We start from the raw sequence: 16,947 nt of genomic DNA, 5'->3' as shown, positions 1-16,947 counted from the left end.
CTTTCTCCACTGCTCTGGCACTGTAGTGCTCTTAGCCTCCCCTCATTAGGCAAATGAGGCGAGAGATGGATCATCATTAAGGAAATGAGCCCAGAGCTATTATGATCTACACACCATTGTTAGCAGGAAAGTGGAGGATGATTGACAGGAGATGTGAAGACGCACCTGTGTGTCCATGGACTTGCTGGATAACCTGGATATCACCTGAGAAGTGTAGCACACACACAGAGATGCACATAGCCACTTTAAAAGTCTTTTCTTCCACAGTTAGATTACACATAGTGTTTCCTTTTCAGATCATGTGAGTGGGCGTTTCCCTACATAGAAATGCCTCCTTCAATTGCTTTGAACTTGAATTGCTTTGCCCCTCCTTTACAACCTTATAGTAAAATGAGTGTCATTTTAAAAGGCTTCATACATTCTAGAGCTTACTGTCTCTAACCGTTGGAGGTCAAGGCGATAGTATTCTCATTCAAAGATGAGTAATAGTGGTGTCAAAGTTAACATGTAAAGAATGTGCTGAAGGGGAACTTCATAGATTCTCCAAAATGTCTGCATAAATTAAATCATGACAAAAAGGCATTTAGAGTGGTTTGATGTGAAGTACTCCAATCTAGACAAATTTACAGAGACAGAATTGTTCAGTGATAGTAACCTGATGACTAATTAATCCTAAATTTTCTTTGGGATCAATAAAGTATCTATCTATCTATCTATCTATCTATCTATCTATCTATCTATCTATCTATCTATCTATCTAATTATTTAACATTTCTAAAAGTTATCCCACAGAAAATAATGACATGAAACGGTTATTAATATACTGCCGGATGTCTGACAGCAGAGAAGTGCATGCAGGGTGTCCTAAGACCAAACAGTCCCAAATAAAACATTTCTTTTCCAGATTTACTACTATTTTACCATTATCAACATTTCATATATAAACTCAGAGGACATGTGTAGGTCAGCTGATGATTTTGATAGTAAATGAAATGTCTATAAAAAATGTCTATAATATCTTAGTTAGTGAGTTTCCCTACAATAAGCCATTTCACATCAAACCACCCAGAGTGACTTCATTTACGTCGCAACAACTGAACAAAGATGGGCAGAATTCCCCTTTAATGTGACAAATGATTAGAGCTGAGCAGCAACAATCTGTAGCCAAAAAGCAATGACCAAAACATCTCAGTGATACTAAGTATCATCATCATCATCATCGTCGTCATTGACCGCTTAATCCAGATAGGGTCGCGGGATACTAAGTATCAAAAAAAAAAAAAAAGATCTCTCCTTAGGGTCAAATTGGTTTGATTAATAGTAAAAGAATTATTTTTAAAGTATTTTATTTTTAACTGTTTAACTGTAATAAACACGTTTATTACATTCAGTCACACAATGAATTACCTTTGCATTTAACTGACATCCTGAACAGGTTTGAGTCTGCACTTCTCATTTTTCACATTTGTTGCAATGTCAAGAAATGATTAAAAACAAGCCCAAAATGTAGAGGTGAAAGGGTTTTTTCTTCCTAAAAAAAAGTTTTCATCATATTCAGATGACAACAGATCCTCTCCTCACACAAACACAAACTGAAAGTTTAGGATCTGGCCTTCTGAAAGAATTTCTTTGTTTGCTTCAATGAGCAGTGAGTGAGAAATAATTATTGTCAAATTGCATTATGATTTTGTTAGTGCTGGCAAATTCTAAGAGTTACAAAGTGCATTTGTAGCTCCAGATAATTTACCGAATTTACTTAATAAAGTAAATTATACAGTAGCAATATCTCTCAAAAGCAGTGCATAGAGAGCCTGATGGAATGGGTTTCCATGACTGAGCAGCTGCCTCCAAGACTTACATCACCAAGTGCAATGCAAAGCGTCAAATACAGTGGTATAAAGTGCTGCCACTGGACACTAGAGCAACGTAGACGTGTTCTCTTGAGCGACGAATCATGCTTCTCTGTTTGGCAATCCAATGAATTAGTCTGGGTTTGGCTGTTGCCAGGAGAACAGTACTTGTCTGACTGCATTTTACCACGTGTAAAGTTTGGTGGAGGGGGGATCATGGTATGGGGTTGTTTTTCAGGAGAGGGCTTGACCCTTTAGTTCCAGTAAAAGGAACTCTTAATGCTCCAGCAGACCAAGAGATTTTGGACAATTTCATTCTCCCAGCTTTGTGGGAACAGTTTGGGGATGGCTGCTTCCTGTTCCTGACCTCAACCCGATAGAACACCTTTGGGATGAATTAGAGCGGAGACTGTGAGCCAGGCCTTCTTGTCCAACATCAGTATCTGACCTCACAAATTACATCATATTAAACCCTATGGATTAAGAATGGGATGTCACTCAAGTTCATATGCGTGTGAAGGCAGATGAGCAAATACTTTTGGCAATATAGTATAGACAGCCAAATTACAATTCTGAGAATTAACATTTATAATTTGTCAAAACTGGTGATCCTTCAGTTATAGTACTCCTCTTCTAATCGACCTTACAGTAATTTTATTACAAATTCTTGCAACAGCCAAAGCTACTTCTATTTTTTGGTAACCAGGAGATGAGCTAAAATGGAGCTCCTGGTACAGTTTCTTTATTCTTAAATTCAAAATATGACTACTGTAATCTAAAACATGTCATAGGCTACTTAAAAGGAGAATAAAATCAAATATCTGAAGGTACCTCTGACAGGGTAGAGTGATTTCTGTTTTGTTGGGAGATATTTGTCAAGGTCAGCGAGCCCACTGTACAAGCCTTATGCTGTTCTGCCTCATATTAACTGGAAGGTTTTTTTATTATTTGGAACCATTTAATTCTAAAAATGTAATGCTAAAGTAAATGATCAGGTTATGATGTTTCAATGTGGGCTACCTGGGGTAATTTAGGGGTATGAAGGAGAAAAAAAAAAAAAAAAAAAATATATATATATATATATATATATATATAAAGAATTTGTTGACTTAAAAAAGGAAAAAATATATATATATAAATATTTTTTTTCTTTTTTTTTTCCCTTTTTTTAAGTCAACAAATTCTTTTCCACTAGCAAAAGAACATTTTGGGACTTTAGAAAAATATTTATCAGCACATGACAAAACATAAAAACAAGTTCAAGTCAACTTGAAATGTAGTGAAATTGTGTAGTGAAATTATATTTCCTAGCTAAAAGAAAAGTAATTAAAAGTGCATTGTTCACATTTCACCTCAATACATTACAGAGTGTACTGATGTGAAATGTAAAAAAGCTTCACCACGCAAGCACCTACATCAGACCACTTTTAGGGATTCATTAGCTGGACGTTTTTGCTTCCTTTACCAAAGTGCTAGCCTCAGCAGTCGTCTCTTATTGTTGCAGAACTGTTATTGTAAGTAACACCATTAAACCAAGAAATATCACAGGTCGTTTCACTGAGCAGAAAAAACCTTCAACAATAGCAAACCTTTGCGCTGACCGACAGCATCCCTCACCCTGCTGAGGGGAGACTGCAACATCTAGGACGAGACAAAGGATTCGCCAGCGTCTGTAACTTTCTTTGTTTCTGTGTTAGGCAGTGAACTCCCTGTACCATTCTTCACTCAGAGCCTTAAGTAGGTCTGCGCTGTGGTGTCGATGCTTGCAGTAATTATTATCCTCTGTTCCTCAGAGAGGGCAGGAGCATTCCATCATAGTGTAAATCTCCCAGCGTGCCTCTCAGCTTGCAGCCTCTCGCTGATGAAAAAGCTTTTCAAGGAGAGCCCGACAGCCCAGAGTGCAAGCATTAAATACAGTAAATGGAGTACAAGCTCAGATTGTGCTGAACACTTTGCTTTGGACTTTTATTGGCTTAAAGCAACCATGAACAGAAGAATAACGATAAGCCAGGTGAATTAGATTTTTTTGAGGAGGGGGGTTATGGGAAATTACATCATTTACAATAATATTGTTCTTTCCCTGATGTAGATCTCCTGCTGCAAGATAGTTACCAACCTGGGAAAGTGAAGACCAACATGTGCTTCCTCCATAGCACATGAAGCTACTGTTTCAATGTGAATACAACACTAATGCAACATTATAGCTCAGCTTAACTCTTCAATGAAGAGCCAAAAAGTGTCTTTTTCTGTCATTTACTTTTCTCTTGTAGAAATGTGATTTCTCAATGCTGTCACATTTATTTTGAAATGCAAAGAACCTGATCTAACAATGCTGACAATTTGTAGATGTGTATTGAGCAAATATAGGAATATACTTCACACTTTAATTGTATTTTAAAGTTTCATTCTTTTCTAAACGTATGGCTATAATCAGAAAACACTGCAGTGTTTCTATAAACTATAAAGGCAGCATCATGCTTCTTTTATACAGTGATTGGAAACATGGTCAAAGCTCCAATTCCTAATGCTGATACATTTTACTATCCTGAACCCCAAAAAAATTATTTAGCAGACAACAGCTTCATTAAATATGAATGGACTGGATACGCTTGTAAAATGTTTGCCATGATAGTCCACAGTGAGTAAACAGGAGACTTGGGAGAATTTCCAGCATGCCACTAGCATTTTGTGCCAGCTATTGTGCTTATGTATAGACATATATACTATACTATATACTATAGTATAGCTGTAGTAATGTAGGGGTTAAACCAGCAACCCCCAACTCAAGTGCTATAGCCCTGGTTTGCTATCTAAGCCTCGCACAGGGGGTAGAGATTAGATGAAGGTGAATGTAGCTTTTCATTCTCATCTGTACCTTAAATAATCAGTTACATTCAGACACTTGTACAGGCACTAGAGTATAAGTGCTGCACTATTTAAGGTGGAACAGAAATTCAAATACGAAGCATCAGTCTTGAGTGACAACTATCAAATTCAGTGCAACAGTGTGAATCTGGTACTGGCTGACAAACTCAACAAGCTGTGGTCCACAGAGTTCATTACTTTTTTCCATTACTAATGTAGCACTTTTCTTGTATGAATTATAAAAGGGAAGAGAGAAATGCTGACATTAACTTTGTGGCATATTGACTGCTATGATTATGTCAAATTTAAGACCAGTTTTTATTTTATCACTTGCTAACCATCTTGGCTATCTCAGTGTAGCATAATGACTTGACAGCACTTAATATTAACAACAATCAAATGAAGAAGATGAAAATGTGGTGATTTTAGAAAAGGTTAATTTGCTCTGTATGTGTGTGTGTGTGTGTGTGTGCCTGTGTAGCAGGAGAAATGCAGTTCAGGATAAGCTGGCCTGCATCATGTACTCTTAGTCTGGAAACACTCCAGCCCTGGTGTGAAAGCTGTTTTAAAGCAATGCTTCTTCTCTGAATCAAGCACGGTTTCCCGAGACATGAAGGGCTGGTTTGGGAACCATAGTGACCACAATGATGATTTGTTGAAGTTAATCTTAGAGTTCTAAGCACAGTAACAATGGATATGTTAGAAATGGGCAATATGGCAAAATGTAATATCACGATAGTTATTTCATGATACATAACGTGTCACAATATTTTGTTTGTCTGACATTTTTTGAACAGACAAAGAGGTGCTACAAAACTACGAAACCCAAATAACTGTATGCAACACACTGTGCTGCACTAAATCCAATAAACAGGAATAATTATGCTCTCTTTTTAATCTTTTTTAAGCATAGTGTGACATATTGTGATGTAGTTTATCATAATAATAAAAAAACCTACCACTTGAAACTCTCACACAAGTCACCTTGCCAAAATTGACAGTCCTGTTATGCAGTAATCATTTTTATATAGCATATTAAATGTTCATCTAAGGTCAAATTTTTTATAGCCTAGGGCCACAAAATTGCTTAATTCAGCCCTACTGGTGGTCGATTTTAATTAAAATCTGGAATTTTGCCTACAAGTCTTCAAATATAACGCTGACAAAGCTCAGCAAGACACTGTTGCTCTTGAAGGAGAGCATCAACTGCTGTGTTGTGCCAACATGACCCAACAGATGCCCTCCACTGGCTAGCATTGCCCTGTAAGGACAGCGAGAGATGATTTACACCATATTCTTATGCACACTGTGAGCATAGCCAAGTGACCTTGTGTATACTTCAGGTTCTCTCAGCAACAGAGCATGTACACAATATTTCAGGGCAAAGTACAGCAAGAATAGGAATTAAAATGAGCACAAGCTATTTTTTGTAGTTTGTGCAAATGTCCTAAGAAAATGTAAAACAAGAAGGTAATACTGTAGGGCAGTGTTCATAAGTCTACACGACCCGACATAAGCTTGTTATGACAACTCGCATAAATCTACCTTAATATTTATAAAGGCTTATTTCAATAGGCATCATCTGTCATAAAGGCTGCTTATGTCATTTCGACATTTTTCTGACATTAGTGTCATGACACTTTTTGAGAGTAATGACATAGCACATTATAACAATTGACTTTGTAGCTCAGTGTATGTCAAAAATGGTTTCCAAAGCCACATGTTGATTTAGACAGTTTGTGGAAGTCATTTTCATTTTCATTTTACAGAACATCAGTTAGCAGAGCAGGGGCTGCAAAGAAAATCTCCCAAAATGATACAGCCCTAATGAACAGCTTATGTAGGCTTCATGTAGGCTCATGAGCACTGCCCTGTGTTTATGTGTAAAGGTCTCTGTCATAGACAGCCATATCATCGCCCATTGTTGATCTTCCCTAGTGAACATTAGTTTGGTTTGTTCCTTCCTAATTTGAAGTGACCAGATCTAATAACTGTTAATAAAAGCAGATGATAATAACTGTGTTAAACAGATGCAGTCACAACACCTGAGGGAAATGTGTGGTTGGCTAGTGTAGTGGTTAACACCTTTGCCTTCTACGCTATAGACTGGGGTTCAATCCAGACCAGAGCAAGCACCCTACACTATACTAATAAGGGTCCTTGGGCAAGACTCCACCTTGGCCTACCTGTGTAAAATGATCAAATTGTAAGTTGCTCTGGATAAGAGCGTCAGCCAAATGCCGTAAATGTAAATGTAAATCTAAGCTGTGGATGTAAAAAACTAAGTAATCCTTCTGCATACTTTGTTATTCTATTCTACTGATTGATCAAAGCCTTATTAAACTTGTCAATGTCATTAGCTACTGATTCCTGGAAAACAAAGCCTGGCATTTGCCAACTTTTAAGGAAAGCCAACATAAGCAGTCAGCAAGTGAAAACAGTTATAGTATGTAGGTTATTTTTAGTTCTTACATGGCGCTCCTGTCCCTCTCTCAGGTTGTAGGTGAGGTCATGTGTGATGTCCTGGACGAAGCGGTGGGAGTACTCAGGGTACAGGTCCAGCACTTCATACAGTCCCCTCAGATTAATGCACTGCAGATCACAGTACATCAGCGCTTTCACATCTGCGTTAGTCTTTATCACCCGGTTTTCCACAGACAAGTTGGCTCCAATCAGGTCACCTTTACCTGAATACACACACACACACACACACACACACAGCAGATGAACTGTTATTGTACTATTATACTGAAATTTATTTAATTCAAATGCATAGAGAAGAGGGGAGCACAAGCTACCATAGGGTAAAATGTAACAGGAATTTTTTAAGTAGTGCTTTTAGTTATCTTATATTTCCATAGCAACACCTTCTGTGCATTTTCACAGATATTGGACACATAGACACATTTTTTTTGTAATCATAATGTTTTTCGATTATGTTTGAGTTGTGTGCATATGTCACTCTCTAAGTGGTTGTAATATTGCGCTGTTTTGAAACTCACAGTGAGAGAAAGTATAGCCTCCACATGGAGGTCTCCACTTTGAGCTCATGTTCATTATTTTATGTCAACTCCAATATGCTGCAGTAGCAAAAATAACAAAAACATTGACTTTGATGTCCTCATAGTGGCAGCACCCTGCAAAAGCCCATTTGACGTCACATAGGGCAATGGAATAAAATGTCCAGGTTAAAGCAAATCAGTCAACAACATACACAAACACAGTACAAAAAGAGAGAATGATTTACACACACACACATACACACACACACACACAGAACAAAGAAACGGTGCTGCTCTGGTTGTGAGGTGTGTGTGTGCTTTGATGGCTTTCATCTTTCTGCTGTGATCACAGGCAATGAAAAGTTTAATGCAAACTCAATGTCAGAAAGACCTTCCTCTGTCAGCAGGATGGAGAGAGAGAGAGAGAGAGAGAGAGAGAGAGAGAGAGAGAGAGAGAGAGAGAGAGAGAGAGAGAGAGAGAGAGAGAGAGAGAGAGAGAAGGGGGCAGCGAGGTGTGTTTTTTTTCTGTCAAACATCATAACACATGAAATGCACACGAAGACACACACACACACACACACACACACATGCGCGGGCTCCGACAGGATGATGGGGATTAGATTTTTCACACATCCAGAGCTCTGTCCTGTGTACCTGCAGAACGTGTGAAGTCTCATAGAGAGAGTGACCAATCAGAGCGGACAGATCAGCTGCCCATTTCTGAAAAACACTGTGTTCATTAAAACGCATTGTCTCATCCATTGTCCACAAATGACACTGGAAAAACATATAAACACCAGCATACTGTTAAATACACTGCTCAAAAAAATAAAGGGAACACTTAAACAACACAATATAACTCCAAGTAAATCAAACTTCTGTGAAATCAAACTGTCCACTTGGGAAGCAACACTGATTGACAATCAATTTCACATGCTGTTGTGCAAATGGAATAGACAACAGGTGGAAATTATTGGCAATTAGCAAGACACACTCAATAAAGGAGTGGTTCTGCAGGTGGGACCACAGACCACTTCTCAGTACCTTTCTGCTTTCTGGCTGATGTTTTGGTCACTTTTGAATGTTGGTGGTGCTTTCACACTCGTGGTAGCAGGAGACGGACTCTACAACCCACACAAGTGGCTCAGGTAGTGCAGCTCATCCAGGATGGCACATCAATGCGAGCTGTGGCAAGAAGGTTTGATGTGTCTGTCAGCGTAGTGTCCAGAGGCTGGAGGCGCTACCAGGAGACAGGCCAGTACACCAGGAGACGTGGAGGAGGCCGTAGGAGGGCAACAACCCAGCAGCAGGGCCGCTACCTCAGCCTTTGTGCAAGGAGGAACAGGAGGAGCACTGCCAGAGCCCTGCAAAATGACCTCCAGCAGGCCACAAATGTGCATGTGTCTGCACAAACGGTTAGAAACCGACTCCATGAGGATGGTATGAGGGCCCAACATCCACAGATGGGGGGTTGCCAGAGAACACCAGGATTGGCAAATTCGCCATTGGTGCCCTGTGCTCTTCATAGATGAAAGCAGGTCAGTAATGATGTGAAGTGGCATTGTAATTACTTCAACTGACCACTATTACTCTGCACATTTGTTAGCTTTCACAATCATATGTTTTATACAAGCAGAATGTGCAGGTTTGATGCAAACTCATGTAAATAAAATAAAGTAGAAAACATGTTTGCAGGAGATGTGTCACAGGTTTTGCCACAAAACAGCAACAAAAGTTCTGACTGCTGTTACAGGACAATTAGAATTAAGTGGTGAGTAATGTTTGTGCATTTGCAATTGAGCTGTTTCCGTTGTCAGTTGAGAGCTACTAAGGCCAGTTCACACTTATAATTAGCATAATTAGTCTACTTGTGATCCAATCACAAGTAGACAGCACTAAGTACAGGTGTAAAGGGGTACAGAGATTCTTGGAGACACACCTTAATCAATCAAACACCTTAATTAAGCAGAGACAAAAGCAGCTGTGTCGCTTAATTTTTAATCTCCTCTACTGTTTGTTTATACGTCGCATCAGCAGTTCATGTGGTCTAAACGTTTGTATCAGCCCCTCATTTACATGACAGCTAAGAAGCAAGATAGCCAACAGGCCAATTTAAGCCTGTACTGTATTAACTGCAAAAAATGAAGGAGACCAAAGTAGACCATTAAATTGTTGATTGCAATTATTTACACTGCAATTAATTGTACATTTAACATTTTATGAATGTGACACACTGACAAACATCGATAATTGTTTAGCAAACATAAACTAGAATGTGAGGAGACACAGTAAAATTTAAAAAATCCAATTGCCAACAGTCAAATTTCTCTGTGCTCTATTTTAACAATTCTATTTTAACTCAATAAGGGGCTACTGAAGATTTATGAAGTTTTTTCCAAGAATGCCATCTAACATTGTTCATAAAAAAGAAATGAGTTTCTCACTAATAACATGTATGAAGTTAAAAAAAAATAAAACACTAAGAATATTTTCCTTCTAAAGACATTTCTGTGAATCTGCCCCCTAGTTCCCTACAGAACCTTACAATGGATGGACCCATTTTCATTAAATGAGATGTGAGAGTATGAAGAGCCATTTTAAGTTTAAGGCACCTGCTGATGGTGTAAAGGTTCTCTTATAGAATTATGTTCTTCGAAAAAAAACAAAACAAAGTTAAATAATGAATTAATATATTCATTAGAGGACTCTTTAAAGTCAAGATGTATAGATGGCACAAAAGCTGATTGGGGGACGCCAGCTGGCCACATAGACCTTTGATTATGTTTGACAAAAATGTTTGGCAACACTTGTGCCAACATGCCTGTAAATGGTTGAATGACGTCAGTCAATGCGACTCATCAGCCACTGCATTCAAAATAACCACGTGCCCTGGAACATCAAAACAGCGCCTATTGAAGCCGTGAGTAAACAACTGCATTAAACATGACTGTTTAAGTTTGTGTGTTCAGTCTATATGTACATTCATGACTAAAAGAGGGTTGCTGCTCTTCACCTGAAAGTTTTAGTTTTGAGAAAATTACCACAAGCAGTCTCTCAAAAGGCTTTTTGTCCAATGAGGCAATCACTGAAACCTTCAGAAACCCAAATCCCTTTAAATGTAATACAAATTTAATTTTAAAAATGAAGCTGTGCAAGGGCAGATAGAGCTTCAAGTTGAGTCCCTGACAATATGAATTCCACATCAGTTATCATTCGTTTCTCTCAAAGCCTGAAAACATTTAAACTTTTATGGGAAGTATTTCTCAAGCATATGAGATTTACTGGGCAAAAGTTATCCTTCAATTATTTAATATCAAGTCAAAACCAGGCATTTAGTACAAGTTGTTCATTTTTCAGGAAATATTTCTGAGAATATAAGATGTGGAAGGACAGAAAGTGAAAAAACAGGTTCCAAAACTGCCGTGAAAAATGAGATATGGAGAAAATGTTTTCTAACAACCATACAAGACCTGGTAGACCATCAAAATAATCTCCATCAGATAAACAGAAGATAAAGCTTTCATCTTTAAAAGCTCAAGCTCTGAGCTTTCATCTTTAAAAGCTCAGATCTAAAAAAATCCACATGTCCATCTTTTCAACAGTATGAATCTGAAAGTCATTACTGGAAAAAGAAAACAGACAAAAAAGAAAAATAGCAAATGAGACAAAGAAGTTGCTGGCGTTCTCAAAGCAATGGCCTGATGACCCCAGAATTCAGACCTCAACATCAATATATGTGTTAGGGATTATTAGGACAGAGATTAGAAGACAACAATACCAACTTCTAAGACTGAACTTTGGAAGATTGGAGAAACATCCCTGCAGATTTCTTTGAAAAACTGAAAAAGGTGATATTGCACTTAGTTGCTGAGGCTTCTATGTAACTTTCTCTTGAACATGTTTTCTTCTTATTTTCCTGAAACTGAAAAATGAGTAAGTTGTACATAATGGCTGTTTTGACTTTTGCACAGTGTTCTACATTTTCACAATTACATTTAGGAGTGTGTTTCACTGGCTGAATACCAGGGCTTTTGTAGGGTGCTGCCACCATGAGGACATCAAAGACCTCATAATAGTGTCCTTTCGTTATTTTTTAACAAAAAGCAGTGCTCAGAAGAGGAACGGATGCTGTACTTTGGAAAATTGGGCTCTATTTTTTGCTCCTCCTGCTGCAATAAGAGAGTGAGCTGGAGCAGTAGGGGGAAAATGAGCTATGTAGACAGTGCATCATCACTGTGATAGAAGTTATGTTGACTTTAAATGAAAACCAGAGAAAAACAGGACCTACAACAAACCTACAATTTCAGGACCAACATGGTCAAAACAAGAAAAAACTTCTATGACAAGGCTAATTTTTGCTAGCTTCCCTATGGAATTCTAGTAGTATGTTAGCACTAAGCTAAAGAAGATTTGCAGGAACATTTTTATGGCTATTCTAGATTAAGCCTGGACAGTTGAAGCTTCTAAAATATGTTTTATTTGAAGATTGTGGCAGTTTCACAGTGACTCTTTCAGTATAGAGTTCTGGTATAGAGCTGCTGCTGCTATTTTCCATTTCATACGGATTAGGCTGCTGCTCATATTCACAATCACTGACATATCTGGAACTAGAAGGCAAAAAGTGACTTTTTTCCTCGTGAAATTGTAAATCAAAACATCACTGGTTAATTATTTTGCAATTATTACTAATTATTATCACAGTTAATCTAAAGTGTCAGTCCTAAGTCTTAAGTCCTAACCATTAGGAGCGCCCACTTTGCTATTTTAAAGTCCTTTGTAATGCCACTAGGCAGTTATTTTCCAGATTAAATGGGGAGAGACCAAAATACTTGAAAATGAAGACCAAATTGCAATTCAATCACCAGTAAAATCTGACAAAAATGTCATAAATAGGTTGAAGTGTTTGGCCCAAAAATTTTTTGGGCTGTTCTGGCTACTGCACTTCTCCACAATGAGGGGCTCTTTAACTGTAAACACCTTTATCTACTCGTGGTGCATCCAACTCTTCTTTTATAACTTTTCTGGCTATATCTACCTAAATACCACAGAAAAAAACAATTCTGGATTGGTCAAGAATTTCAACCATTTACTGTAGTCATACATAATATTTGCAGCGTCTAAATATAAACATGGATTTCCTGAATAAAAATGATCTGAAAGTTATAGACATGTACCTTTTAGTCCCAAGAAACCATTAGAACTTCTCTGAAGGCCTAGACAACCCTGGAGGTTCACCACTGGTCTAAGCTCACAACTTGACAAGGAAAAAAACAATATTTATGTGTGTGCACTTTCATGCAAATCCAAAATGACTAACTAACCAAGAATAGCAAGCACCATGCCATCTTTGAGCACCTCCATGGAGCCGGAGCAGACAAAGAAGAGTGCCTGTAGTGCATCTCCCTGCCGCAGGAGGTACTCTCCCGGAGCGCAGAACGACATCTTTATGTGCAGAGAGAGAGAGCGCAGACAGCCGCGACTCAGAGACGAAAACACAGCCAGCTCCAGAATCTCCTTATTCAGGTACATGGCGATGTCTGAGCGCAACTCATCTGGGAAGTCCTTCAAGAGCTGAGGCAAGAGAAAAGATGCAGAGATTAAAGATAACAGTACATTATTTGATAACTATTACAGAACTACTATCAAAGCTTTGTAGCTATATAAGTGAGGAATTGAGGTGTAGGCCGACACACAGGACATTTCAGGGGTTAATTCTAAAGATTACTTGAGTTTGGTCTTGGTCTCAAGACTGCAAGTCAATGGCCTCTGTCTCATCCCGGTCTCGATGTTATTTGAACTCGGACTCACCTCGGTCTCAGGGTAAGGTGGAAATTGTTAATTATTGTTCGAGACCAGTCAAGTGCTGTAAAATCAGTGTTAAATACCAACACAACCTTCAAAGGGAATTAAGCAGTCGTCTGGCTCTTTCTCCAACTGATTTTTGTTTTATTTGGTTTTATTTGTTCGCAGTTTAGTTAGGTTTAAAAATTGAAACATCCGCAGATCAGAATGTTATTATCACTGTATTTTCATTTAATAACAGAAATGAATGTAGTTTGGTTTATATTCAGTAGACTTAAGATGATGATATTGAATTAGTTTTAGAAGAGAAGGGACAGAGAATAATCTCACCATCATTTACAACCCCAATTCCAGTGAAGTTGGGACATTGTGTAAAATAAATAAAAACAGAATACGATGATTTGCAAATCCTTTTCAAACTATATTCAATTGAATACACTAAAAAGACGAGATATTTAATGTTCAAACGAATAAACTTTATTGTTTTTTGCAAATATTCACTCATTTTGAATTTGATGCCTGCAACACGTTCCAAAGAAGTTGGGACAGGGGCGTGTTTACCACTGTGTTACATCACCTTTCCTTTAACACTCAACAAGCGTTTGGGAACTGAGGACACTGATTGTTGAAGCTTTGTAGGTGGAATTCTTTCCCATTCTTGCTTGATGTACAGCTTCAGCTGCTCAGCAGTCCGGGGTCTCCGTTGTCGTATTTTGCGCTTCATGCGCTACATTTTCAATGGGAGACAGGTCTGGACTGCAGGCAGGCCAGTCTAGTACCCGCACTCTTTTACTACGAAGCCACGCTGTTGTAACACGTGCAGAATGTGACTTGTCGTTGTCTTGCAAGCAGGACGTCCCTGAAAAAGACGCTGCTTGGATGACAGCAGATGTTGCTCCAAAACCTGTATGTACCTTTCAGCATTAATGGTGCCTTCACAGATGTGCGAGTTACCCATGCCATGGGCACTAACACCCCCCCACACCATCAGAGATGCTGGCTTTTGAACTTTGCACTGATAACAATCTGGACAGTCCTTTTCCTCTTTGGCCCGGAGGACACGATGTCCATGATTTCCAAAAACAGTGTGAACTGTGGACGCGTCAGACCACAGGACACTTTTCCACTCTGCGTCAGTCCATCTCAGATGAGCTCGGCCCAGAGAAGCCGGCGGCGTTTCTGGGTGGTGTTGATATGTGGCTTCGCTTTGCATGGCAGAGTTTTAACTTGCACTTGTAGACGGAGCGACGAGCTGCGTTCACTGACAGTGGTTTTCCGAAGTGTTCCTGAGCCCATGTGGGAATATCCGTTACAGAATGATATGGGTTTTTAATGCAGTGCCGCCTGAGGGGTCGAAGGTCACGGGCATTCAATGCTGGTTTTCTGCCTTGCTGCTTACTTGCAGAGATTTCTCCAGATTCTCTGAATCTTTTGATGATATTATGGACTGTAGATGATGAAGTCCCTAAATTCCTTGCAGTTGCACGTTGAGAAACATTGTACTCAACAATGTTGTTCACTAAATGGTGAACCTCGCCCCATCCTTGTTTGTGAACGACTGAGCCTTTCAGGGATGCTCCCTTCATACCCAGTCATGACACTCACCTGTTTCCAATTAACCTGCTCACCTGTGAAATGTTCCAAACAGGCGTTTTTTTGAGCATTCCTCAACTTTCCCAGTCTTTTGTTGCCCCTGTCCCAACTTCTTTGGAGCATGTTGCAGGCATCAAATTCAAAATGAGTGAATATTTGCAAAAAACAACAAAGTTTATCAGTTTTTAACATTAAATATCTTGTCTCTGTAGTGTATTCAATTGAATATAGGTTGAAAAGGATTTGCAAATCATCATATTCTGTTTTTATTTATTTATAACGTCCCAACTTCTTTGGCATTGGGGTTGTACTTCCAAACAATACAATGCAAAGTTGGACTAAGACAGACAGATAATAACAATGAATAACAAACAAAATGTTTTCAGGCTATGTATCATTTAATGTTATATTTTACAGAATATATTATAAAATATAATATTTATTGATGTATATTATTTATAATGAATGATAATGAACAATGTACAATGAACAACAAGCAAATTTCTTCTTTGTTCTTTTCATATTCTGAAAAAAATCTTAATCTTGTCTTGGTCTTGTCTTGGTCTCGAACTAGACTAAGACTTGAATCAATGTATCCTTGTCTCAGTCTTACAAAGGTATTGGTTATATTGAGCCCAAACCACCTCTAATCTGTCCATTTTGGCCAGTAGCATAGAGGCACCATAAACAGACCATAGCCTGCAGAAGTGAGGCACATCATTTTAAATGTCTGCAGTGGGGAGCTACTTTACTGTAGAAAATGGAACTTGTAGTATCTGCAGTGTCAGTTTTTCTGCTGTGTTTGAGTTAATCACCTTTCCTCAAAACATGGGCATATAAAACATGAATGTGAGGCTATTACACTTGAACGTATTTCCTTTATGCAACCATGTAGAAAACACACTCCTAAAAATGAAACGGAGTCACTGTCCTCGAGGTCTAGTGGAATGAATTTTACACATACAAAAATGAAATGATTTTGCTGCAGCATTTTAAACTAACTGGTAAGCAAGTCATGAGGGAGGTCAATCATGCTGAGTCACACTAAGCAGTCATTTTCAAAGACCTAAAACAAATTATAAAATGGATAGTTCTCATAACCTCACAACAACTGAAGTGTATATTACTATGCCACAACAAGAACAAAAAACGCATCATTTGTCGAGTATAGATGTAGCCAAAAGACTATTTCTTAGGTATAATATGTGCCTCTGGGGTGCAGGATCCAATATTTAAATACCAACATAGTCTACTACTAAAGTCTACTGGGCTGGTGCTAAATAAGACTTAAGGTAGTAATTTGGCAGCAAAATTGTACTCATAAAGGGAATGGTTTGCATTAAACAGAGCTATGTTATCATATGCTCAATGCGTATACAACAAAAAGTTTAAAAATTCATGAAATAGCCACAATATACAGCAATGGGTACCAATCCTTATTCAGCGGTCCAGGGATGCTTGTACAATATTTATGTTGATTATGAATAAAAATAACTTGTACCTATATTAAAATAGTTATACATTTTCAATTGAATTAAATATTAATATGAAATTGCAGCATAAGATGCAACATATTACAGCGGCCCAGCATCGCTTGTAATAAATCTGTAGTCTCCCCATCATATATTGAGAGGCCATGCAAATATTTTTCACCTCTCACTAGCAGCAGGTGCTTTGACCATTTCCTACAGAGTTATTTCACTTTTACAGCAAGTTACATAAGAGCAGAAAGTCCAGTTGCTTTTCTTTCCTGAGATGGAGCCAAAGAGCACACTGCCGCTGCTTCACTGTTCACTCCTGCTGCCCTTCATCCGCTCCCTCCATCCTTTCACTCA

General features: G+C 38.4%; 1 protein-coding gene across 2 annotated transcripts in view; it reads right to left on the bottom strand.

The window, feature by feature from the left end:
• kcnh8 (potassium voltage-gated channel, subfamily H (eag-related), member 8) overlaps window positions 1-16,947 on the bottom strand; it is a 121,363-nt gene that overhangs the window by 41,427 nt on the left and 62,989 nt on the right. The window contains exons 10-12 of one of the 2 annotated variants that reach the window (XM_037535540.1): window positions 13,039-13,288; window positions 7,188-7,402; window positions 166-204 (exon numbers count right to left, since the gene is read on the bottom strand). In XM_037535540.1, the coding sequence (XP_037391437.1) occupies window positions 166-204; window positions 7,188-7,402; window positions 13,039-13,288 (504 nt within the window). The remainder of the gene's footprint in view (window positions 1-165; window positions 205-7,187; window positions 7,403-13,038; window positions 13,289-16,947) is intronic. The other variant, XM_037535541.1, reaches the window with a different exon arrangement.

The sequence above is a fragment of the Pygocentrus nattereri genome, chromosome 27 (genome assembly GCF_015220715.1).
Source record: "Pygocentrus nattereri isolate fPygNat1 chromosome 27, fPygNat1.pri, whole genome shotgun sequence".
NCBI classification, from domain to species: domain Eukaryota; kingdom Metazoa; phylum Chordata; class Actinopteri; order Characiformes; family Serrasalmidae; genus Pygocentrus; species Pygocentrus nattereri.
The sequence above is the reverse complement of the archived record's forward strand: the minus strand, read 5'-3'. Positions and strand labels throughout refer to the sequence as shown.